The 25,519-nt window shown below is 33.8% G+C and overlaps 1 protein-coding gene across 2 annotated transcripts in view; it reads left to right on the forward strand.

Annotated features, from left to right (window-relative positions):
- PJA2 (praja ring finger ubiquitin ligase 2) overlaps positions 1–25,519 on the forward strand; it is a 64,819-nt gene that overhangs the window by 31,795 nt on the left and 7,505 nt on the right. For both annotated transcript variants that reach the window (XM_036886818.2, XM_057492752.1), the window contains exons 5-7: positions 873–1,058; positions 10,421–10,606; positions 16,201–16,312. In XM_036886818.2, coding sequence (XP_036742713.2) covers positions 873–1,058; positions 10,421–10,606; positions 16,201–16,312 — 484 coding nt within the window. The remainder of the gene's footprint in view (positions 1–872; positions 1,059–10,420; positions 10,607–16,200; positions 16,313–25,519) is intronic.

Genomic DNA, 25,519 nt, shown 5'->3' on the forward strand with positions numbered 1-25,519 from the left:
AAATTCTGTATAGGGGACTCAATGCACAATCATTAATCAACCCCAAGCCTAATTCTCAACAGTCTCCAATCTTCTAAAGTATAATGAACAAGTTCTTACATGGTGAACAAATTCTTTCATAGTGAAAAAGTTCTTACATGGTGAACAGTGCAAGGGCAGTCATCACAGAAACTTTCTGTTTTGATCACGCATTATGAACCATAAACAATCAGGTCAAATATGAATATTCGTTTGATTTTTATACTTGATTTATATGTGGATCCCACATTTCTCCCTTTATTATTATTATTATTATTATTTTTAATAAAATGCTGAAGTGGTAGGTAGATGTAAGATAAAGGTAGAAAATTTAGTTTAGTGTTGTAAGAGAGCAAATGTAGATGATCAGGTGTGTGCCTGTAGACTATGTGTTAATCCAAGCTAGACAAGGGCAATAAAACATCCACGGATGCAGAAGATTTCTCTCAAAACGGGGGGAGAGGTTCTAAGCCTCACCTCTGTTGATCCCCAATTTCTCACCTGATGGCCCCCCTGCGACTGTGCCTGTCTTAGGTTGTTCCTCCCTTGAGGAATCTTACCCGTCTCTGGCTAACCAGTCGTCTTCTGGGGCCATACAGGGAGATGTAGGCATTTTCTTTAGTGATGAAAATAATAAATTGATAATTCTATAAATTGCCATAGGCTATTTTCATTTTTAAAAGTTACATTCTGTGGAATATGTTTCTGTATTTAAAAAATATTTTAAAAATTGAATTGGCACCTGATGAAGTATATATGGCATCAGTAGTCCACCCTATACCATGATGTCTGGTTAATACTCCAAATGAAAAATACACATGTAATGATGGCTTTTTTCTGTTCTAAATTTGCAGTTCAGAATGCAGTGATGGAGAATGGTCTGCTTCATTGCCTCATCGGTTTTCTGGTACAGAAAAAGATCAGTCCTCAAGTGATGAAAGCTGGGAAACTCTGCCAGGAAAAGATGAGAATGAACCTGAACTACAGAGTGATAGCAGTGGTCCTGAAGAAGAAAACCAAGAATTATCTCTTCAAGAAGGGTATGTTTAACAGTGAGGTTTATTATTTTTATGTGTATTGTATAAGAATTGTATACATCACATTCAAATACTGGTTATGTTATTAATTGCATTTTCAAGCCCAGTGTAGAATTAGTAGGCCCTACTGGTTTTCTTGTTTTGCTTTTGGTATTCTACAAAGTTAAATACCAAATTGGAATACTGGCAGTTTTAGTCTTCTATTGAGATATGGTTTGTGCTTCCACTTTGCTTTATTTAAGAAAACTTGGGCATTTAAAAGATCATTTTGGTTGAGAAGTATGATTGAGTTAGAGCTGCCATTGTTGTACAGTAGAGATAATAGCAAGGGAAAAGAAGTGTCGTCAACAAGGAAATCAGTGATTTAGTCACAGAGTGGAGGCAGTTGCAAAAGTTGGAATTTAATACCCTGCCTAATTACATTTAATGATAGCTTCAGAAATCAGTGATTGAAGGTAAACATGTGTCTTTTCCTAACTTAAATAGTAATGCTCAGTATATGGACTGTCAGATTTATGCTGTGAAGGGCCAGATAGTAAATATTTTTGGCCTTGTGAGCCAGTCTTTATTGCAGCTACCGAACTCTGCTGTTGTAGTGTAAAAGTAGCCATAGACAATATATAAATGAATGATGTAGCTACCTTCTAACAAAATTTTATTTATAAAAACAGGTGATGGACTGGAAGTAGCTTGTGCACCATAGTTTACCAGCCTTTGCTCTACTATTTGCCCAGTAAGAATGATTCTGGCTTTCAGGTTGATTTCATGGACACACACACACAATTTTTTTTTAATCACACCAAGGAAATAGCCTCAGTTATTATTTTAGAGGTTTCTAGCAAGAATGTTCATTGAATTAATGTCTCTCCAGGTGAAGTGGAAGTATAATAATGATTTTCCACTTTTGACCTAATGATAATAAGGAATTTATTCTATTATTAGATTTGCTAATATTCAGCTACCTACCCTGTAGCTTCTTGAAATACACCCAACATGATCACATAGTCATAGTTTCTTGTTCTAAGTTTGATAGTATATTATAGAGAGACCCTGAAGTATGAGTTGTCTCTACTTTTTTGGTCTTTGTTAAACAAATGTGTGTGCTTTTTTTTTGCTTTTTGTATACTTTGGTATTTAAATAGCTTACTTCTTTAAATAATTTATTCCTTTAAAGGTTGTTTAAATAGTTTATTTATTCCTTTAAAGGTTGTTACTATTTGTGAAACCTTCTGCTTGCTGTTTTAGTATCAGGAAGTATCGCTGATAATTTTAATATTTTTCCTGTGATAATTAGTTCCAATTTTTAGTTTCTTATGGGATCTATTTTTGTAAATATGTTTTCTTAGGAAAAAACAGCTTGTACTAACATTCAGATTTTTACTTCTCACAAAGTATAAGTTTCTAGCTTGAGAGTAATTCAATAAGAAATTTTAAGAATAAAATATACTAGAAAATCTGTAAAGAAAAAAATTTACAAACATAATTGGTTTTGATGGTGGTAGGATGATGTGGCATTTTTTTTTCCCTCAATTTTATGTTTGATTGTCTTATATCACTATTACTTGGTTTATTAGGTATTACTAAGTGTTTCATATGTAATTTGTGATAGTATTTATTTATTCAACAGATATTTATTGAGCATTTAATATGTGCTAGGCATTGTGCTGGATCCTGGGATTATATCAGTGGATAAGATAAATAAGATTCCCTGGGGAAGTTTACATTCTGGTGGTAGAGACAGATAATAAACATACACATGGTAAATTACAAACTGATGCTTACTTTGAAGGAAATAAAACACTAATGTGATAATAAGTTAATTAGAATGGTCAGGGAAGACTTCTTTTAGGAATTGACATTTAAGATGGGATCTAAAAGATAAGAAATAGAAGTTGAGAAAGAGCTTTCTAGGCAAAAAGGAAAGGTAAAAGCAGAGGTAGTGAAAGGAAAAGGGCTCAGCATGCCCTAAGGTAGTGGAGCCGAAGGGAATGAGTGAAAAGAAGGGTGATAGGAGATGAAGTGGGCAGGAACCAGACTGTGCAGGACATGGACAGCATTTATTCAGAAAGCACTGAAATTTAAGTGGAGAATTAACTGATCTAACACACATTTTTAAAAGATCACTAGCTGCTTTGTGGAGATTGAATTGGAAAGGAAGTAAAGTTATAAAACAGGGGGAGTGGGTTAGGCTGTTGGACTACAGGATGTTAGGATTTTAAAAGTACAGGTTTGTGAATATTTTTGAATTGTAAATAATGGTGGATTGGGTGTGAGATGAGGGAGAATGAGGAATCATCAGTCAGGCAGTCAGGTATGACTGGGTTTTTTTGATTTACGCTTTACATAGATGTTAATGTCATTGACTCAGGTGGGGAAGTCTTGGGAGAGAACTGAGAAATGGGAAGTCCTTTTGGAAGTTTTAAGTGCCAGTTAGACGTGCAGTGTAGATGGCAAGTAGACACTTGGATATTTAACTTTCCATTTTATTCTCTGACCACAGTGCAGTTCATATAGAAGTAAATAACAAACTTCTAAGTTTAAAAAACTCCATACATTTTAAATTATCCATCCTTCTTAAATAACCAATTGGACAAAAAAGTTATATTAGAAGTTAAAATGTTCATAACTTACTGATAATGAAAATACCACCTAATTAAAATTTGTGAAATATGATGAAATTGAATTTAAAGGGAAATTTATCTTTATAAATAATTATGTTAGAAAGGAAGAAAAGTTGAAAATGGAGGAGTTACACACTTAACTTAAAATATAGAAAGGAATATTACAATAAACAGAATAAGGAAATAAAAATTCAAATTAGAGGTAAAAGTAAAAATCAGTGAATTAGAAAACAGTTACAATAGAGAGGATCAAAGAAATCAGAAATTGATACTTTAAAGTCTAAGAAAAATAGACAATCTACTTGGATAATGACCAAGAAAATAAAATAATGCTGAAATAAGTGAATACAGCTACAGTACTATATAGCCGAATACTGAAAAGTGGTACAGCTACACAACAAAGATTGTGCATAGACTAAAAAGAGTATTATAAACTTTATACCAGTAAATTTGAAAATTTAAAGTAACTGACAGATTAAAAAAAAACAGAATTCACCAAAACTCATTCAAGAAGAAATAGGAAGTCTAAAAATACTATAAGTATTACAGATATGTAATCAATGGTGTAAAGTCTTCCCATGGAGAAAACTGGTGCAGGTGGTTTTAGAACTGAATTCTCTTAAACTAAACTTTCAAGGATCATACCACTCTACTCTTTGAGAGAATAGCAAAGGAACTATTTCTCCAAGTCACTCTAATTAAAGACCAATACAAACCCTAATACCAAGAGCGTATATGAAGAAAATTATAGTTCTGTTTCATTTCATTACAATACATGTCAAAATCTTAAACAGAATTATTGGAAATCTAAATTTGTTAAGTATATCTAACAAGATAATACTCAGTTACTAATCTGAGCTTATTCCAGAAATGGAAAAGCAATTTAATGTAGATTACCTGTAAATGTCAAACACAAGAGAAATATGAGGTTCTGTAGATGCAGGGGAAAAAATCACTTTGTCATGTTCAATACCTCATCATGATAAAAACTCAGAAACTAGGATTAGAATGGAATTTCTTTGACCTGATAAAAAATATCTACCAAAAACCAATAGAAATCATTTTCAGTAAGGAAGCAGTAAAAAATTCCCCCATAAAATCAGGAGCAAAACAAGGGTACTCACTAGCACCATTTCTGTAGCATAGGTCTTAGTCAACATGGTGTGATGAGAAAATAATAAAAGGCTAAAAGATATAAATAAAAAGGAGGGGAACTAAAAAGGAAAGAAACTAGGAAAATATATTTATAGAATATATGTTAATGTGTACAATGCACAGGTAACTTTAGAAATCAGTTAGGAAAGCTGACACTAATTGCAAAATGAGCAAACACTGAGCAGATAATTCACTGATGAGGGAATATTAGTGGTTAATAAAAATATCAAAACATGAAGAGAGCACAAGGAAGAGCATTTTATACCCACCCATTAGAAGAGCAAACATTAGGAAATTTGAGTGTCAGGTATTTTGGAGGCTACAAATCAGTTCTTATACACTGCTTGTAGAGAGATGAAGTAGGTCAGTTTCATTGAAATTGTGTAAGTTAAATTTGTCTGATAGACTACTTAGCTATTCTACTTTAAGGTATCTACCCTGAAGAAACTTCCCCATATGGCCCAGGAGTTGTACAAGAATGTTCATTGTAATACTTTTCATGAAAGCTATGAAACTGGATTTTACACAAATATTAATTATTAGGGGAAGAATTAGTGATATATTTATATATGTGGAGTATTATACAACAGTGGGAATGGATTTGCCCAGCTACATGCAAAAACTTGGATGAGTCATAGAGATACAATGCTGAGTGAAAACAGCCATTCCTGGAAAAATAAATATCTACTTCATAAATCTTAAGCAGAAGTATGAATACCTTGTTCATACAAAACAGTGAGAACTTCCTTCAAAAAGCAATGGAATGACAACAGCATCAAGAAAATACTTTTTTCTGGGGGTGAGGCCAGAGATACAGGATAGGTGTAGAACACAAGGTGTAGGCTCGTCAATGGTGATACTCTTAGTTTCTGGCTGGCATGGTGGGTTTATGGATGTTCAATAATATAATATGCTTTATAAATTAAATAGATTGCATATATTTTACATTTGGAGGAAAAAAGGAACTAAAAAATAAAGGAAATGGAAAGTGAGAAGATGGAGACAGTCACTGTACCCAATTCTTTACAAAAAGGAAGGTACCACAGGTAGATGTTGAGCCTAGAAAACTATCTAGGCTGTCACCCAAAACTAGAAGCATGATTGTTTGTTCCAGAAGAGAGTAACTGAATGGTAATTATAGGAAAGATCAAGTGAAGTCCTCAAGAAGGTAAGAAGGTATTAGGATCCAGATCTCAAAAGAGGGCCTTTCAGAGCAGAGACTCTTGTTGTAGCTAGTGGGAAGGTGGTAGGTAGGTGCGAGTGAGTCTGTAGATTCGCTGGTAGGAAGAAAAGATGAATCTCTCGTGACTTTAGTATTCTCATTGTTACTAGATGCTGAGAGCTGGGGAGGATAGGAAGGTTGTGAAATTTAAGGAAAGAAGAAAAGGTGGGAAATAGGCTTTCAGAGAACTGGACAACAAACTTAGTAAGTAGACACTAAATGATTACTAGACAGTACTGAGTATCCATTTGAGATTTGTGTTTTTGAGTTTAAAGTTAAATTAGTAACATTACACTTGTGTATTTTCCTTTAGGCTTTTCCAGCTGTTTTGGTGACTTTACAAACTTTTTAATGCAAATATTCTGAAAAATTTTTAATAGAAATTTAATGTTTGCCTTTCCTATTAATCAACATTAAATTTGTTTTGATAAAGAAACTTCTTCAAATTAAGTGGTAGTATTCCATCTTTGTGACTGGATGACCTGGTTTTGATTTTATAAGCTTAATTCCCTTTTAAGTTTTTTCTACTCTTAATTCAAATTTAAGTTACTTTCTATTGTACTTTACTTCCAAGACAGGGGTTTGAAAATGTTTAAAAATCTGCTATACAATTAGAATTATTAAAAATGAGCTTATACCTAAAGCTTAGGAACTACTTACATATGTATTAAGTTAAAAAATGAAAACAAGTTAGTTGAATACTAATTAGGAATACAGTTAGTTAATTAGTTGATTAAATATAGTTATTTAGGAATGCTTATTATACTTTCAAGATCTTATAAAATAAATACTTCTTACAAGATAGCTATGTTATGTCATTTATCCTCAGCTCTTTAAAATGTTGGTTTGTTGGTTTTAACCTGAAGATTTAAATATCTGCTGCAAGTAACGGATACTTGAATTGCTGATTTATTAGCTAAAGGAAACATCTGAGGATTTGTAAAAATCAGAGTAAATATTTTCAGGGGTTTGCTCTTTTCATTTTCTTCATTTATGAGAAAATTCTATGATGTATGATTATATGATAGCATATTTTGAAAGTTTTTAATGAAAATTTACTTAAAACATTCAGTATTATTAATATAGTTTGATACTTTTTATATTGTTCATATAATGTTATTAAATTTTATTTGTTACTGAGGAATAGGGATCTTTAACCATAAATCATAATAAATGGAATGACATTTATGTTTATTTGTGTAGTAAACTTATCTAATAAGCTGTCTGAAGCTTTGAGGTTATAGTGTAGTCTGTAGTCAAGAGAACAGATGATGCTACCAGCATCTAGGTGGTCTTCTAGGATTTTCACTAGGAGTAGGTTGTGGGGATACATGAGGAGGCACATTCAGCTTCCTCTCATGGCAGCAGCATTCATTTCCTCCAGGCCATGCTGAAAGTGAAAGGGCAGATGGACGGTTCCTCTTCCCAGTTGAAATACATGTGACTTTGGTGATGGTGGTGGTAGGCACAGGCTTCCACGTCTTCCGTCTGTTGGATTGCTTTTTCAGACTTAACTGTTTGGAGACATGATCAGATAATATGTCTTGTTAAGTCCAATAAATTACTTTGTAGCATTATAATGGCATTTTGTAGATTTTTGAATTACCAAAATAAAAACAGCATTAAAGGTCTTAGTTTTTGTGAGTGTGTTATATATGGTATGTGTGTGACGTGTGTGTGTATAGGGAGAAAGACAGAAGACTTAGATATTGCTTGAAATATTGTCAAGGTTTTCAAAACATTTAAACTTAAATTATATGCTTACGTTTGCATTGGGATATTTGTTTCTGTTGTTAACTATTGTTCAGAATCTTTTTTTTGAAGAGCAGAACTCCTTTTGTTGTACTATCAAGCTAAGTCTGGTCCAGCACAGTGCCACTCTACTAGCCTGGTAAATTTTTGTGTTAAACAGTAGGAGTTTTACATATGAACATTATGTAACATGTTGAAAGCTTATGTCATATACCACTTATTTTCTGTTTCTATAATTGTATTATAATGACTCATGAAGACAGAATTAAATGTTTAAGCAAAACATGTAGCCAGGGTATATTGAATGCTTACGTATTAAAAGAATATCACTGACATCTTCTAAATTGTTTATACCAGAATGGTTTCTTATGTTAGTTTTCTTATGTGAATTTCTTTAAAAACCCTTAAGTTGATATTTATTTCTTAAATTAACTCATTTTCACCAACATATTTGACTTTTATGTTTGTATCTGAAGTACATAGAACAGTCATTTTGATGTCTCTATAATAAGAAAAAGAAATACAGTTTTTATTTGGAGTATATTAGAACAACAGAATTTCCAAGGACTGTTCTAGGCTTAATCTCTGAATTATTTGTTTTTGAAAGATAGTTTTTCAAGGATTTATTATCACATTAGCAACACATACAGAGTACCTATTATGTACCAAGCAGCTGTTACATGGAGTAAGGCTACAATGATGACAGAACACTGTGTGCCCTTGTGAAGCTCCCAGTCTGGGACTAGACAAGTGAGTCACCAGGAGAGTTAACAATGCAGTGTGGCAAGTGCTCTGAAAAAAGTGTGCGCAAAGATCTGTTGCTTAGGGATTTTTAGTTGGTTTTGTATTTTAAATCCATGTTGGGTTTAATTTTTCATTGGACCTAATTATGATGCATGAAAGGAAAATATCCACTATCTTTATATATTAGACATTAAACTTTAACAAAATAAGCATGTTTTCTTATGCTAATTTATCTGAGACACTTAATCTAATAAACCTTTTATTCTAAAGTGTAGTTTAGGATCTGAAATTAAAGAACCATTTATAAGTTTAGGTAAAGAGATACTGTTTCTGTGTATTTAAAATGTGTGAATTCGTATATGTGGACATTGTCTTCTTCTCTTTCCTCAGTGTTCTTAACCCCAAAGTTATATTTGCACATTAAAATGAATAGAATTTTAATCAGAGCTTCTCTTAAAGTTGAAATATATGAATTGTTGTTTTATGTTATTTCTTATCTTAAAACCCAAACTAAAATTCAACTTTGCCAATATTATGCACTAACATTTAATCTCCTTTTGATATACTAGGCATTTTCTGTGAAATAAAATGAGTAAGAAAATGCTACCAGTATAATTTTCTTATTTAAAAATTCATAAAGTACCTTTTGTTCAGTTCAGTTCATTGCAACCTTGAAACGCCTTCTGTTTCTTATGTATTAAAATTAATTTTTTCTCAATTTGTTCTTGGTATCCAAATTTTTGGTGTTTTGACTCTTCCATAAGTATTTTCTTTAATGTGTGTGTTGTGAAATTTAACAGTCTGTGGCTTCAAGGTTTTGTATTATGCTAAGAATGACAGAGATTTTTGTAAAATTTCTTTCATAATTTTTCTAATACTTTTTATTGTTTTATGTGGGAGAGTACACATGCATTTTTAAAACACAGATTTGGAATTTACTTAAAGGTAAATAATGACATAGAAATTTAACTTCCCTCCATTCAGGTGGATACCCAGTTGTCCCAATATGTATTGAATAATCCTTTTTCACTGGTTTCTGAGGCTTCTTTTATCTCTTCTTTATTTTCTTTATCTGTATCAGTTTGTGTGTGTCTGTTCCCATGAGCTTGTTTTCTAGTGGGAGAAAGACTAACAATAAATAAGAAAATGGTAAGTAAAAGTAGGTTTTATAATGAGAATAAGCAGTGACGTGGTAGCCAGTACTAGAGAGGTACCTCAAATGAGCAGTTAAAATACAGGCCTTTCTGAGGCATGATGTTTATTCTGACCTGAATATCAAGGAGGATGTAACTATTCAAAAATGTGGTGAAAGAACATTTCAGGTAGAGCAAATGGCCCCATGATGGAAATGATCTCCATGTGCCCCCAAGTGTAGGAAGAAGAGTGGAAGTATAGTAAATGGGGAGCCGAGTGGTCAGAGGTAACAGTCAGAAAAAAGCACCAAGGAGAAAGTGTACATCATATATTATGTAGGGAATGGTCTGTAGGCCACACAAGAGTTTGGATTTTATTGTTTCTGTGAAATGAAACTAATCAAGAGCAGTATTAAAAATTCAGATTGTCTAAGATGAATTTTTTGTAATTTTTTAGCAAGAAAGGAAATATAGGAGTATAGGTCATTTGTGTATCAGATAAATAGGTTCTTATGTAATTAGGGGTCATTTCTATACATATGTATGACCCTATAACAGATTTTCTTCCCTTTTTAAATAATTTTATAGTTCAAGAAAGCAGATTTTTAGAATCATATAAGTATCAAGAGTTTAGAGCTCAAAGCATAAATAATCTACTTATACTACTTAAAACTCTTTAAAGAACAATTTTGAGATGTTTTAAAATATTTTTTTCTTCCCTTAAAATGTTTGCATTAGGGACCAGACATCCTTGGAAGAGGGAGAAATTCCTTGGTTACAGTACAATGAAGTCAATGAAAGCAGCAGTGATGAGGGAAATGAGCCTGCCAATGAGTTTGCACAGCCAGAGGCTTTCATGTTGGATGGTAACAATAATCTTGAGGATGACTCCAGTGTGAGTGAAGACTTAGATGTGGACTGGAGGTATGCAGCACAGTGCTATTACCATGCTCAGTTGTTCATTGAGTAGAACTTTTTCATGATTCTAAATAAGAAAAACTGAATCTCTTATAGCTCAGAAGTATTCTGACTTTTTGCATCTATCATCCTCCTCTCCTTCAAAGCTCCTTTCAGATGTCACTTCCTGCATGGACTCCTTCCTACTTAGTCCAGTCAGTAACCACTTCCTTCTTTGACCTTTAGCTCCCTTGATGCTTACCTTATATCCTAGTTATTTATCTACTTGTGGGCTAAGGTTTCTGACTTTTAAATTTAGCTTTGTATGCTAAATGGAATATAGAATAATCCTTTTTAAAAAGATGCCAGATGAATACTACTTGAAGAACTTGTAATTAAATCAGATGAATCATATGAATATAATTTTCCTTCCCTGTATGCAAAATATGGTAACTGTAATTGTACCTTACCAGAGATGTTTAAAGTATTAAATTTATACTGACAAAAAATAGTAAGCTTCAAATAAAAATAGCATATAAATTAAGTGAATTATAGAATTATTACATCTTATGATGTAATGGTCAGAATTCATTTGATTTATAAATATTTGCTTGTCTTTCAAATGTTGGACCCTTTCAAGGCAGCTAATTATTGAGATAGAGAAAGGATATTTGTTCCAATTGATCCCTTTTTGTTCTGGAAAAAAATACAGCTTGTATCCATCTCTGCAAATACATTTTTAAGAATTTGTCTTTTGTTTTTCCAGTTAAAATTCCATTCCAGAAAATTTAGAAAAAATAAGTCAAGAAAAACTTATTCATATTCTGTGGTAACTCTGCAGCTTTTTAGAACTTAAGTTTTTTTTTTTTTTTTTTTATTGAAGGGTAGTTGACACACAGTATTACATTACATTAGTTTCAGGTGTACAACACAGTGATTCAGCCTTTATATACATGATAATTCTAGGTACCAGCTATCACCATACCAAGTTGTTACAATATTTTGACTATATTCCTTATGCTATACATTACATCCCGGTTACTTATTTATTTTACAATTGGAAGTCTGTTTATATATATATATATATATATTTTTTTTTTTTTGTGAGGGCATCTCTCATATTAATTGATCAAATAGTTGTTAACAACAATAAATTTCTGTATAGGGGGGTCAATACTCAATGCACAATCATTAATCCACCCCAAGCCTAATTTTCGTCAGTCTTCAATCTTCTGATGCATAACGAACAAGTTCTTACATGGAGAACAAATTCTTACATAGTGAATAAGTTACATGGTGAACAGTGCAAGGGCAGTCATCACAGAAGCTTTCGGTTTTGTTCATGCATTATGAACTATAAACAGTCAGTTCAAATATGAATATTCATTTGATTTTTAAACTTGATTTATATGTGGATACCACATTTCTCTATTATTATTATTTTTAATAAAATGCTGAAGTGGTAGGTAGATACGAGATAAAGGTAGAAAACAGAGTTTAGTGTAGAACTTAAGTTTTTAAAAGCATCCTTTGTCACTTTTGTTTTTCTTCTTCATGTGTAGTTACTTCTTTATCCTTCTCCAAATTGTTCCAGATAAAAAAATCAGCATCTTGAAATCCTCCTTATCTTTCCTCTTCTTATTTCCCAGTAAAAAACAAAAATTGTATGTGTAAAGCAGACTTTGCTGACGGTTTTTACCATCTTGCAGAATTAGAAACGGAGCTTTTCACAGCCACACAGTTGGTAATTCCATCTTAAAATTCCTGTTCTCCAAAACCCATCTTTGGGCTCTCCAAACATTATTCAAAAATCAGTGGCTCTGCTTAGTCCTAGTCTTGCCAATCTTGGTGCTCCCTTCTTTTCCTCCCTCTCTTCTGTCTGCCTTTTACCCTCTTACTGAACTTGCTGATTCTGACATCTTCTCTTCTATTATGCAAAGTAAATCCTCAAAGTGCTGAGCAGATGACAGAATTGTCTGTTTAGCATTACCTATGCATGTTACGAGGCAATTACGGTTTCGTATGATGAAGTTTTTCTTTTGCACATTTTCAGAATTTTGTAAAAACAGTTTTTTATAGCTCCATTATGTAGATGCTCCATCCTATAGATGCACTAAAATTTAATTGATCATTTCCCTTTGAAATAATGCAGTGAACTTAATTCTCTCCCCCCCTCATTAAACTTGTTCTATACTTCAGGTTAGTTCTTTAGGACAGATTAATAGAGGTACATTACTGAGAAAAGTGCTGTCTTTTAAGATCTTGATAAATATTTCTAAATAACTTTCCAAAAAGCTTTGTTCCATGTGAAAATTTGAAGGAATAATTCATGTGTTTTAAATTGGAAAACTTTTATTTTAGCTTCTAATTCGTTGATGATCTTTCTGAATATGGCTGTTGTATTAAGATTTTAGAGATATTGCTGATTGTCTCAAAATTTGAGGAACTTAAAAGTATTTTTTCATATGGAAATAATTTTAGAATTAATTTTAAGACAAAAATTTTTAATTTTACTTAGATATGGCAGTACTTCCTTATTTGCTTATGTGGTATTAATATACATGTGCCAGTAGCTAAAAGGCTGATTAGGTGAAAATATGGTTTGATTTACATATTAAAATAGAATGTCACATTGACAACTAAATGGTAAAGCCATAGCAAACAAGCAGTAGCAATTCTTATCTTTAAAGCCAAATTTGACACTTTTTTTCCCCCACTTCACCATTTAGGGAAAAAATAAGCTTTTTGTGTCTTTTTTTTAGTTTAAAGGAAATAGAAAAAGTGCTCTATCAAAAGTTCATGTGTTGTGACAAAGTCACAAAAGTATTGCAGAATACCCAGAGAGTATCTCATAGATTGGTGTGATAGGAGTTGATGTGAAAACCTGGGTTTTAGATTTAGAAATAGTAACTGTACCATATATTTTTCCTTTAATAACTACCTTTGATAACCTCTGTATCTTCCTGTAAGAAATTGGGGTTATAATTATTAACTTAATAAAGCTGTGAGAAATTAGTTTTGTGTGGATATAACCATGGTTTAATAACAGGTTTGTTTAAACTATTTTGAAATTATTTCAGACTTAATAGAAAAGTCACAAAAATTGTACAAAGAATTTTCCATGTATCCTTCACCAGGATTCCCTAAATATTAACATTTACCACATTTGTGTTGTCATTCTCTCTCCTTTTTTTCTCTCTATTTATGGTATTTTTTTTCTGACCCATTTGTGAGTAAGTTGTAAACATGATGCCTCTTTACCTGTAGTCTAGAATGAATTTCCTAAAAACAAGGACATTTTTAAATTTAACACAGTAAAATTGTCAAATCAGGATATTAACACTGATACAGTACTATTTATCTAATCTACAGACCTTATTCAAATACCTATAATTGTCCCACTAATGCCATTAGAGAATCTTTTTTCTGGTCTAATCCAGGACCACTCATTATACTTTATTCTCTTTTAATCTGGAACATATCTTCAGTCTGTCTTTGTCTTTCTTAACCTTGACTTTTTTTTTAAAGTACAGGCAATTTGTTTTGTAGAATGACCCTTAGGTTGGATTTGTCTGATGTCATAAATAGGTACAAGTTACAAATTTTTAGGAACACCATAGAAGTGATGTTTTGTTCTTCTCAGTTTAATCAGAAGGCACATGATGGCAAATTGTCCTGTTACCAGTGATGTTAATTCTCATCACTTGGTTAAGGTGTTTTCAGATTTCTTCACTGTACAGTTGCTATTTTTTCCCTTTTTAACTAATAGATGTTTAGTGGGAAGATACTTTGAGACTATGTAAATAACCTGTTTCTTAAAAAACTTCTATCAAGTAGTTTTAGTATATTAGTGATTCTTCTCTGAAGCAGTTATTATTACCATGGTAATTGCCAAATGAGTGATACTAGAATTTTTAATATTAGCTGATTTTTCTTTAGTGACTGAATCATAACCAGATATCATGCTTTGAGTGTTCAGATTTGTTCAGTCTAGTGAAAGAAAGAATTCTTGGGAGACAGTTGATTCTAACCATTTGAAGGGCATTTTATACAAAGACGAAGTGGACATAAATTGTGATTGTGTGGTTTCAACAGACGGAACTAGAGCACTTACTTCACCTAAGTTTCAAACTTCTAATAGGGCTGTCCTACACTGGCAATTACCACTTATTAGGCAGTATGTTTTCTACATGGAGGGAGTAGTTCTACTGTTCTTGAAAGCCTGCTCTGGTGCCTTGTCTGTGCCAGGGATCTGTATATGTCTATTTAATTAATTTGTTTTATAGATGAAGAAACAGTTAAATAAATTGTTCATATTTTTTACTATGACTCAGTTAAATGTGAAGTAAATCCCTGTCTGACTGACATCAGGGTTTTTTATCTTTGCACTACATCTCAGTGCTAGATGAAGGAATTCTATCATTGCAAGGGAGGTTAGATTCACTAATTCTTAGTTTTAATTCTAATTCTAAAATCTGTGATTGTATTAGAATATCTGTTCCTTTGTACCATGGAGGTCTGCTGATTTCTAGATTCTGCTGAGCTATAATATATTCTTCACAAGACTACTACTTTATCTGTTAGCAATATATTTTGTCATTTTAACGATGGCACAAAAGTTGGCATCAAAATTGTTTTGAGCTAGCTTGTATAACAATGCATGTCTGGCCATGATAATCAAGTTCTCATAGGAACACAGAAGTTAACAGAAATTTGCCTGTAGGAAGACAAAATTAAGTCAGTTTTAGAGATCATGGATATGAGGTGGTGGGAGTTCATTGAGGCAGAATGCCCCACAGAAAACTAAAAAGGTAGGTCAAGAGCTCAAGAATTAGGTAGAAGTTTAGGAATTACTACAGAGAAGATAATTGAAGAAATGGACTTTAATGTAATTTCAGGGAAGCAACATTAAAAAGAAGAGGACTGAGGACATTACTATTTACCATTTCCAAATTTTGAAGTACTTAGTATTTCCAAGACTAGATGAAAAGGGGAATCTGTGTATGTCTAGAATGAGATTAGGGCCAGATTAAGACATAATGATTTTTTCAAGGGGTTTACAGTCCTTTAGGACAAATATAATAAAAATGAACAGTGTGAGCTAATAAGTTTTCAAGCAGAATGATAATGAAAGTGGCCTATTTCTTAGAAACAAAACAGAGATTAATGAGAAAGACTTGAGAAAATAAAATATTTTTAAGCCCCAAAAACCAAGGCTTTGAGTAATGATAGAATTAAAATAAATGCTGTAATTCTCTTTATCATGTTCTCACCTAAATTTAGATAGAAAATTAAAACGGAAGGGGAACTTTAAGGGAAAGAACTAGGAGGGAAAACTACCTTTGTCCTGGCCATAAGTAGTCCCCAAAGTTAGAACTAGATACATAAAAAGAATTTTCCTACAGATTTTGTGCAGTGCGTGTGGCAGCCTGTTGGGGAGGTAGTGGTACCTTAATTCCTTATGCTTAGTGTTTTAACTTTTCTGTTGGATTCTTTGAGCCCCTCACTACACAATATTAAAATGTTTTAAGGTTTTCCATTTGTAGTATGTTTATGACTTATCAGTATGCTAATATAATTATGTCTTTACCATAAAGATTTCTCAACTTTTTTTTTCCCAGCCTGTTTGACGGTTTTGCTGATGGACTGGGAGTTGCTGAAGCTATTTCTTATGTGGATCCGCAGTTCCTCACCTACATGGCATTAGAAGAACGCTTAGCCCAGGCAATGGAGGTATTTTAATGACTAATGCCCATGTATAAGTTGCTGGGATGCAAAATGATAAAAATGAGAGGTTTGTTTTTTTTCTTAACTGTTCTTAGGAAAAGGTAAATAATTTTCTCGTAAATTTGATGACAGTTACAGAACAGTGATTGCCACCAGTCTATGTATATCAATTACACTTGACATCCTGTCAGTTTAACGAAAATTGCAATGTTTCCCAGTTTTTCAGCATAATGGAAAATATTTTGCTTACATTTAGGAAATACGCTTTTCCTTTATTGAATTAATACAAGTCTGTACATCTGAATATTTTATGCACATATACAGGTGTGTTTGTGAAATGGAATTGGAGATCTCTAAGGATATATTACAAATCACACCCCTTTTTTTGTTCTCATGACCTCTAAATATTCTCTCTCTGCTTAATGCAGTTAGAAAATTTACTTTCCCTCATCCCCACACACATACACACTTTAATAAATGTGGCACATTTGGTGCCTAAGTTTGCCTTGTTTTCTTTAACTTACTTGACTAAAATACAAATACTTTTTCATAATTGTTGCCTAAGAGCAAAAGCCCAACCATTTGCACATTTGGGAGCTTCCACTGTACTAGTGGATTAAATTGTAAGAAGTGTTTTCTTTAAGTCACTATTTCCAAAATGATTTCCAAAGTAGAGGAACAGTAATAATGTGAATGAGTCAAAAGTGAAAGAATAAAAAATGAATGTAAGAATTTTCAGGGATATTACAATAGCATTTTATCTTGAAATTTTTTGGGATTAGAAAATTCATGGATTCATAAATGAGGTGGTAGAGGTAGATAAATAGATGAACATATCTATTTACATGCACATGCATTTAAGTTAGCTCTCTGTTTTGGCATGTGTGTGTGTGTGTGATGGAGATCATTGCTCTTAGTTTGGTGTGTTTTCCTTAAAATGACCATCATGAGCCACGATGCACTTGGGACTTTTTGCAGATTATTTAACCTGCCTGGCCAAATTCTGACAGATATGAAATAATGGCACAGCATGATAACTTATATCTGAAATATACTATGTAATGATTAAGGATCACTAACTTCCTTGAGCTAAAAAGATTTTAAGTGACCACAATGGAATACGTCCATTCTACAGTCTGGTTTCACAATGCTTAAGCAGTCTTCCATTATTATGCTAGTGGTTTATAAGTCCCCTATAATACGAAGGTATCCTAAAAAAGAAGTTTTACAAATTAAAACCTTTATTGTTACTAACAGGAAATGTAATGTTTGATTGGCATCTTGAAAGAAAAGCCAGAGAGATGGGTTATGAGAGGTCATACTAGGTAAAGGCCCTAGCAGAGTGGATGAAAACAGGAGGCAAGAAAGGACCTAGTATGTCCAGGGAAACTTATAGTCCTCACATTGTTGGTTTTTGCTCCTAGGGAACCCAGTGTCACTGCCAGATTGAGTTATTCTTACCCATCTTTCTTTCTGCTCCTAATTAATGGTGGTGTGTTTCTCTTCCCCACAGTTTTAACAGTTTCCTCAGCTTTAGTGCTCTGCTTTATTTGAATTTGATTAAGACATGTTTCACCCCTAGAGAGTGAATACAGTTCCATCTTCCTGTCACTCTCTAGAAATGTTTATTTTTTTCTATGTGTAGTATGCTCTTTAATCATTTGAAGAACAAAGCTGAAATATTTTATAATTTGTTATTTCCTTTTAGATTTAATACTCTTTAAGTGAAATAAAAATAAGACAAACTATTGCTTTTATTTATTTATTTTCTCAAACATCCCTATCTCCTTTTGGCAGTAGTTTTTTTCATTTCTGTTATTTTTCTAATACTGGACTGATTTTTCAGGTGGTGTCTGTTGGTGAAAATATTGGCAATAAACATTTGATTCATATCTCTGTCTCAGATTTGAGAGAGAATAGTGTGAAATATTAAGATGTTTAGCTATTCATAATGGGTATTAAAGGTTTTTACTCACTTCCAAATAAATTTTGAAAAGAAAAATGCATCTCTTGGACATGTTTATGGTTTTAGCTAAAATTTTTTAGCTTAAATCCTAAGTAATACTGTTTACCCTGTCATACCTCTTTGCAGTAAAAATAAGTTGAACAATTTAAGTGTAAAAACATTGGTTTAGATTGAGCTAAAAACGTTAGTAATATCTAATTGATCAAAACCATTTTGACAAATAATTAAATAAATTTTACTGGAAATGCATGTCTTAATGAGATAGAAGCTTTTTTTCTTTCCTCATTTTCTGACTGAATTTTATTTCTAGAATGAAACATAGTCAAGTATCTATTTTATTTGGTTTTTGTCTTTATAAATGTAAGTGTAAGAAACTTTGTACACATAAATAATAAGGATGGAAGGCGTTTATAATATTGCATTGTCACTCAATTCTTCTGATTTATTTGCCAAAATAACATCAACTTGACAAGGTGTTTAGATCCTCCTCCAATTTTTTTTGGAAAGCAAATGATTGGAAACCACCTATAAATCTTTGTTATTCAGTTATTAGAGTTCGTTCATATTGCTGCTCTGAATAGTAAGATGTATGCTTTTATTTATAAAGTGGGGGAAAGGTTATTATAAAAAGGAATGTAGGAACAAAGAACCAGTGTGGTACCTCGACAACTAAAGTGCTTTGTTAGATCAGCTTGAGAAAACATTAGGTAAGAAGGGTGACTGAAATTGACTGTCTTAGGACTCTCCATGGCCTGGACCCTTGTAAAAGTCTTTCCATGTACCTCATGTACACTGAGGTACAGGCTTTAGGAAGGTAGTACTTGAGGCAGGAGCTCAGGCTTTTGAGTTAGATTCATTTAGGCTGTGTGACATTGGACAGTGTACTTCACGTGTGTGCTTCAGGTCCTCATCTACAAAGGAGGAATAATAAAATTTACCTCATGGGTAATTGTGAGTGTGTTAAAGCACTTGGCAGAATACCTGGTGTAGTGGTCATCTCTCAGTAAATGGCTATGTTCACAGATACATTCAGATCTGCAGCCAGCCAGCTAGTAATCATCTAGCAAATGTAGATTCAGTGGTCATTCAAAATAAGTATTAAGTCATTTGTTAGAAACCTTCATTGTTTAAAACCTAAGTTCTGTTTTATTCTGCAGTAACTAAGTTTTGTATTGACAAAGAATTATGCTGCTTTAAACCTAGATCTATTTCAGTTGGGCTATTTAGTTGTCTTTCTGACACTTGGACTAACTTTTGAAAATATACTGACTAAGATGTAGATAGATTTTTGTGTTTTTATAGATTTTCATAGCAGTAGCTGTAAAATGGTCTCTTGCTCTTGTTGTTTATAAGTGATTCCAGATCACCTTAAATATATGTCAGTACAAAGACAATTATTACATATATGAAATTCCAGCTATTAGCACTACAAAATGCAGATAATCATCAGAAAAGAATAATGAACTCGTTGATACAAATGTGTATCAAAGCATAGTTAGCCTAGAATAACCTCCCAAAAATGGAACTGACTATAAATAGTATCGTTCTTTTTGTTTATGCCTAGCACAGGTGAGATCTTACAGTCCATCTTGAGAAATACACAGGGACTCGGAAGAGTCCCTAGGATTCATGAGTATAGTTATGTGAGAAAGAAGAGACAAATAACAGGCTCTTTCTATTTCCTATCTCTTGATGGGAAAGTTTAATATAAAGGTTATCAACTACAACAGGATTAGATTAACAAGGGGTTGCTTAGTAAAGAATAAAGATAACTCTAAAGAATACAGAAAAAGCACATATAAGGAACAGCTACACCAGCAGGGCTAAGGTCACCTAAGGAAGAGTCCCCACTCCACTGCAGGGCTGGGGCCCAGCCCCTGATGGGGATGGCACAGCTGTGGCTCACTGACTAAGAGATGTCACTGTGGTGCTGCACTGGCAGAACTTGCTGGAAATCTGACTTGTAGGCTGCTGGGGAAAGCTATTCATAGGCTGATGTCCCGCTGGAAGCACTCTGCTACAGAACTGTCCAAGGTGATGCTGGGGAAACTGAAGGGCGCCTGGGTGCTGCTGGCCTATGTGCATTGCAAAAGCTAGATGCTAGAGGAACTGGACACATGACAGGAGTCTGGTGCTAGAGAAAGCTACACATGCCACAAAAGCCTGTCAAGCAGGCACACCAGATCAGAAGCAAAGCCCTTTTCCTTCTGCACTGTCTCTTCAGCATCCTCTGTGAACAACGTTTAACATCATGACAGCCCAGAAGAGAACATATTGGCCCAGATCCATTTTCACAGGGCTGACAGAAACAGTGAATTTGGATCTGAGGAGTAATAATTGATCATTGGAGCAGGCCATTCCTTTGACTGCTTGGATTCCATATACAGCTTTCTACACTCATTTGAACTCCCATCCAACAACAATGCAACTATATTTCTACTGAACAATAAACAGATATTCTTACAAACCAAGTTTTCACCCTTTCTCCAGAATGAACAGATGAACAGCCCGAAGATTCATGCCTATGTTTGGCTATACTAATTACTCCACAAATGCAGTCAGTCAACTTCAATACTCTCTTATGTAAAGATTAAACTGTAAACTTAACTGCTATAGAAATAAAAATGGGAAAGAGAAAGGAAAACTGGTTAGCAAATACAAATAAACATACCTACAACACGCAGATAGAAAATATGCAAAGCTACTAGTCCTTTTTTCTGTAGCTATGGCTTCCTTCTTCTATAACCCACTTCATATTTTCCCTGAATTTAGCAAGAATCTCAGCTGGTTGGGATTCTTCATGTGGTGAAGTGACCCAAGCCTACATTCCTGAAGAGCCTGTGTCTGTAGTCACCCTGCCTTTTTTGGCTGCTGTAATCTGGTAACTTAACGTTGGGCATAGATGTACTAAGAGATATATACTCCAAGTGAGATTATCACAGGATTTTCAAGTAAAGGAAGCTGGTCTGTGGCAGGTCAGCTACCTCTACTGCTAAAAGGAGGCTCAGTAACTTGGAGATTCAAAATAGTTTCATCTGAGATAAACCAGGTGTCCAATTCTAAGTTTTCACCATCCTGATTTAGCCAATCAATGACAGAACTTTCCAGAAACTTGACAAGACTAAGAATTAAACTCTCATTTTAACTCAGCAATCTACGTAACTAAATTTGTATGTTTGATTTTCAGAAGCAAGGTTTTTTTTTTATGGTTATCACGGATACTCTCTGGTTCTTACACTGCACTTTGCTCTGAGGTCTGAGAGTTAATGAGCCTAAGTTTGTCATTTTCTCTTTGTAAGCTTGTAAAGGCACTCAAAAGAATCCATCCCACATTACAGTTTTTATAAGTCATTGTGACAGAAGGTCAACTCTAGCAGCCACCTGAACTCCCAGGACAGGTATTTTAGTTGGCATTGATTGCAGTCAACTACAGTGATGTTTGACTAATTGTAATGACACTACAGGCCATGGATTGATAGCATCCTGTCCCTATCTGCACTATTGCAAGCCCAAGCCCAAAGGCCCAACCAAAGCAATCCCCAAATCCGATTCTTGCTTCATAGGACTATGCCAGATACTAGTTCTGTATCAGTCTGGGCTCAGTCACATGAGAGAAAATAAATTGAACAGAGTAAGTTTAGTATGAATAATTATTAACTACAACCGTAGGTTAGAGTAATGATGGATTGGCTAGTAGGCAGTTAAAGTAAACTTTAAAGGATGTAGGAATGGCCTTAGGATTCAGAGACATACTCCATCTCTCCACCCCCAGGGCCAAGTACCAGACTGCGTTGGGGAGGATCCAGCCATAGTTCTTATAAAAGTATTTGTGCTACTGGTGCTGGCAGAACTTGGTAAAAATCTGCACTCTGGAGTGCTGGGGAACTGTTCACAGGGAGGTGGCTAACTGGGAGCACACTGCTACAGAACCACCCACGATGTGTGCCAGGGGAAGCTTCTGGCCATGTTATACTGCAGCAGTCAGACACTGGAGAAACTGCATATGTTCCTGGAGCCAGGCACTAAAGAAGTTTCTCACACTGGAGGAGCCTGGTGCTGCAGAAGCTCCCAATAGGGAAGCCTCACCCACTTTAAGGGCCTGCCTAGCCCAAGAAGCAAAGTCCTTCCCTCTCCAGATCCCTCTAACAATAAAGCTTAAGGTCATGCTAGCTGACAGGAAAATATTTATTTTAAAAAGTCCAGATCTGTTTTCACAGAGCAGAAATGGAAGATGAACTTGGAGATGAGAGGCAATAATTCAGTTACTGGTGTACTATTTTTCATTTTGCAATCTCTCTGCAAATCCAGATTCACACTTAGTGTTCATTTTATTAACTATTAATTGTGATGAGTCCTTTTTGGGGTGTAACTCATTGCTTAACTGTCTAGACTGGATCCTGAGGAATATACAAAAGATGATGTTTGCCATCCAAGAGAACACAGTGTTAACTGTCAGGCAGAATGCTCCTCCTACTTGGAAGGCCTAGTTTTTAAATTTTTTGTTGTGGTAACGTACACATAATTTAAAATTTGTCATTCTAACCATTGTAAACAATAACTCCCCAATCTATCCTCTCCCTAGCCAAAGACAACTACCATTTTACTTTCTGTCTCTGTGTTTTACTACTTTTGGTTCCTCATAGGAGTGAAATCGTAAGTACTTATCCTGCTGTGACTGGTTTATTACACTTAGCATAATGCCTTTAAGGTTCGTTCATGCTGTAGCATGTGTCAGAATTTTCTTTTTAATGCTGAAATAATGTTATGTATGTATCACTTTTTTTATCCTTATTGAGATATAAGTGACATACGGCAATGTATAAATTTAAGTGTACAATGTGTTGATTTGATACACTTATTATGTACAGGGAAAGTATCATGGCAGCATTTCTTATGGTGAGAACAGTTGAGATTTACTCTAACTTTCAAGTATGTAAAGAAATGTTGTTAACTGTAATCATCATGCTGTAGGTTAGATTTGCAGAGTTTATTTATCCTATAACTGGAAGTTTGTACCCTTTGACCAACATCTCCCCAATTCCTCCACCTCTCAGCCTCTAGCAACCAAAATCCTACTCTCTGTTTCTTTGTGGTCAGCTTTTTTAGATTCCACATAAAATTAAATCATATATTATTTCTGTTCTTTGTCTTCTCTTAGCAGGCAGGATTTCCTTATTTCTTGTAGCCAGATAATATTCTATTGTGTATATTCACATCTTCTTTGCCCATTTGTTTGTCAGTGGACACTTAGGTTGTTTCCCTAGCTTGACTAGGAAGTGCAGATCTCTCTTCAAGATCCTGCTTTCATTTCCTTTAGATATATACTCAGAAGTAGGATTATTGGATCATATGATAGTTTTATTTTTAATTCTCCGAGAAACCTCCATGCTGCTTTCTATAGTGGCTGCACCAGTTTACATTCCAACAGTGCACAAGGGTTCCCTTATCTCCAGCTTCACCAACCCTTGTTATTTCTTGTCTTTTTTATTATAGCCATTCTAACAGATGTGAAGTTGTATTTGTGGTTTTGATTTGCATTTCCCTGATGATTAGTGATTTATTTCTGTTCTGATCTTTCTTATTTCCTCCCACCTGATAACTTTTGGCTTAGCTTTCTTTAGTTCCTTGAGGTATAAAGTTAGGTTGTTTATTTGAGATCTTTCTTTTTTTGTAATGTAGGCATTTATTGCCATAAACTTCCCTCTTAGAACTGCTTTTGCTTCATCTCATAAGTGTTGGCATTTTCATTTCCAATTTTGTTTGTTTCAAGATACCTTTTTGATTTACTCTTTTTTGACTCATTGATTTCTCAGGAGTATGTTAGTTTCCCCATACTAGTGAATTTTCCAGTTTTCTGCCTGTTCTTGACTTTTAGTTTCTTGCCATTTTGGTCAGGAAAGATCGTTGGTATGATTTCAGTCTTCTTAAATTTGCTTAGACTTGTTTAATGATCTATAATTTCATCTCCCTGGAGAATTTTCCTGTGCCCTTGAGAAAAATGTGTGTGGTGCTGTTATATGGAATGTTCTATGCACGTCTGTTAGGTCCCTTTAAAGTATAGTTCAAGTCGAATGTCTGATTTTTGATTTTCTGTCTGGATAATCTATCCATTCTTGAAAGTGAGGTATTGAAGTCCCCTAGTATTATTATATTGTTGTTTAATCAAACTTCAGATCTGTTTTTATTTGCTTAATATACTTAGATGCTTTGATGGTTGGTGTTTGTTTATTTTTGATTGTTATATCCTCTTAGGGAATTGATCCTTTATCATTATATAATAACCTTTTTACTCATTACCACTGCTGGCTTAAAGTCTATTTTATGTAATACAAGATAGCTAGCCCTGCTGTTCTTCGTGTTCTTTTGCATGAAGTATCTTTTTGCATTCCTTACATTTGAGCTCTTATGTAACGTTGCAGCTGATAAGAGTCTCTAATGGACAACATATAGTTTGGTTCCTATTTTTTTAAACATCCAACAACTGTGTATTTTGATTGGGGAATTTAATCTACTTAATGTTTACAGCAATTATTGATAGATAATGACTTACTAATGCCATTGTATAAATTATTGTCCAGCTGTTTGGTAGTTCCCTTGTTTTTTTCTCCCTCTCTTGCAACTTGATTTTCTGCAGTGGTATTCTTTGATTTCTTCCTTTTTAATCTTTTGTGAATCTAATGTAGATTTTTGCTTTATAATTACGATGAGGCTTATATAAACAGGTATTCTATGCTAATAACTTTGATATACAAAATTTTATATCAGCCTTTTTAGTTTTGCCCTTTTATGTTTTTAATGTGACAATTTACCTCTTTTTGTATTAGTATTCATTAATAAATTATTGTGGCTACAGTTATTTTTAATACTCGTGTCCTTTAACCTTTATACTTGAAAAAGTGGTTAACATAGCACCTTATTACAGTATCAGAGCATTCTGAATTTGGTTATATATTTATTAACCACATTTTGTTTATCCGTTCATCTGTTGATGGATACTTATGTTGATTACATCTTTAGTGTCTTGTGAATAGAAGTCCTGCCTGTGGTTCTAATCTAATTGTACCCAGAAGGGCTAATCAAGCTACAAAAGGATGAGGGTGACTCAGACTAGATGGTCATATTACCTTATGTTCTTTCCATCCTTGTTTCAATAGTAACTTTATACAAACATTTGCACCTGTAAGTAAAGTCCACAGTCCAGATAATCTAGTAGTGTCAGTGTGCTGACTCTGAATCAGTAGTAAATA

Source organism: Manis pentadactyla, chromosome 2, assembly GCF_030020395.1.
Source record: "Manis pentadactyla isolate mManPen7 chromosome 2, mManPen7.hap1, whole genome shotgun sequence".
Lineage (NCBI taxonomy): Eukaryota > Metazoa > Chordata > Mammalia > Pholidota > Manidae > Manis > Manis pentadactyla.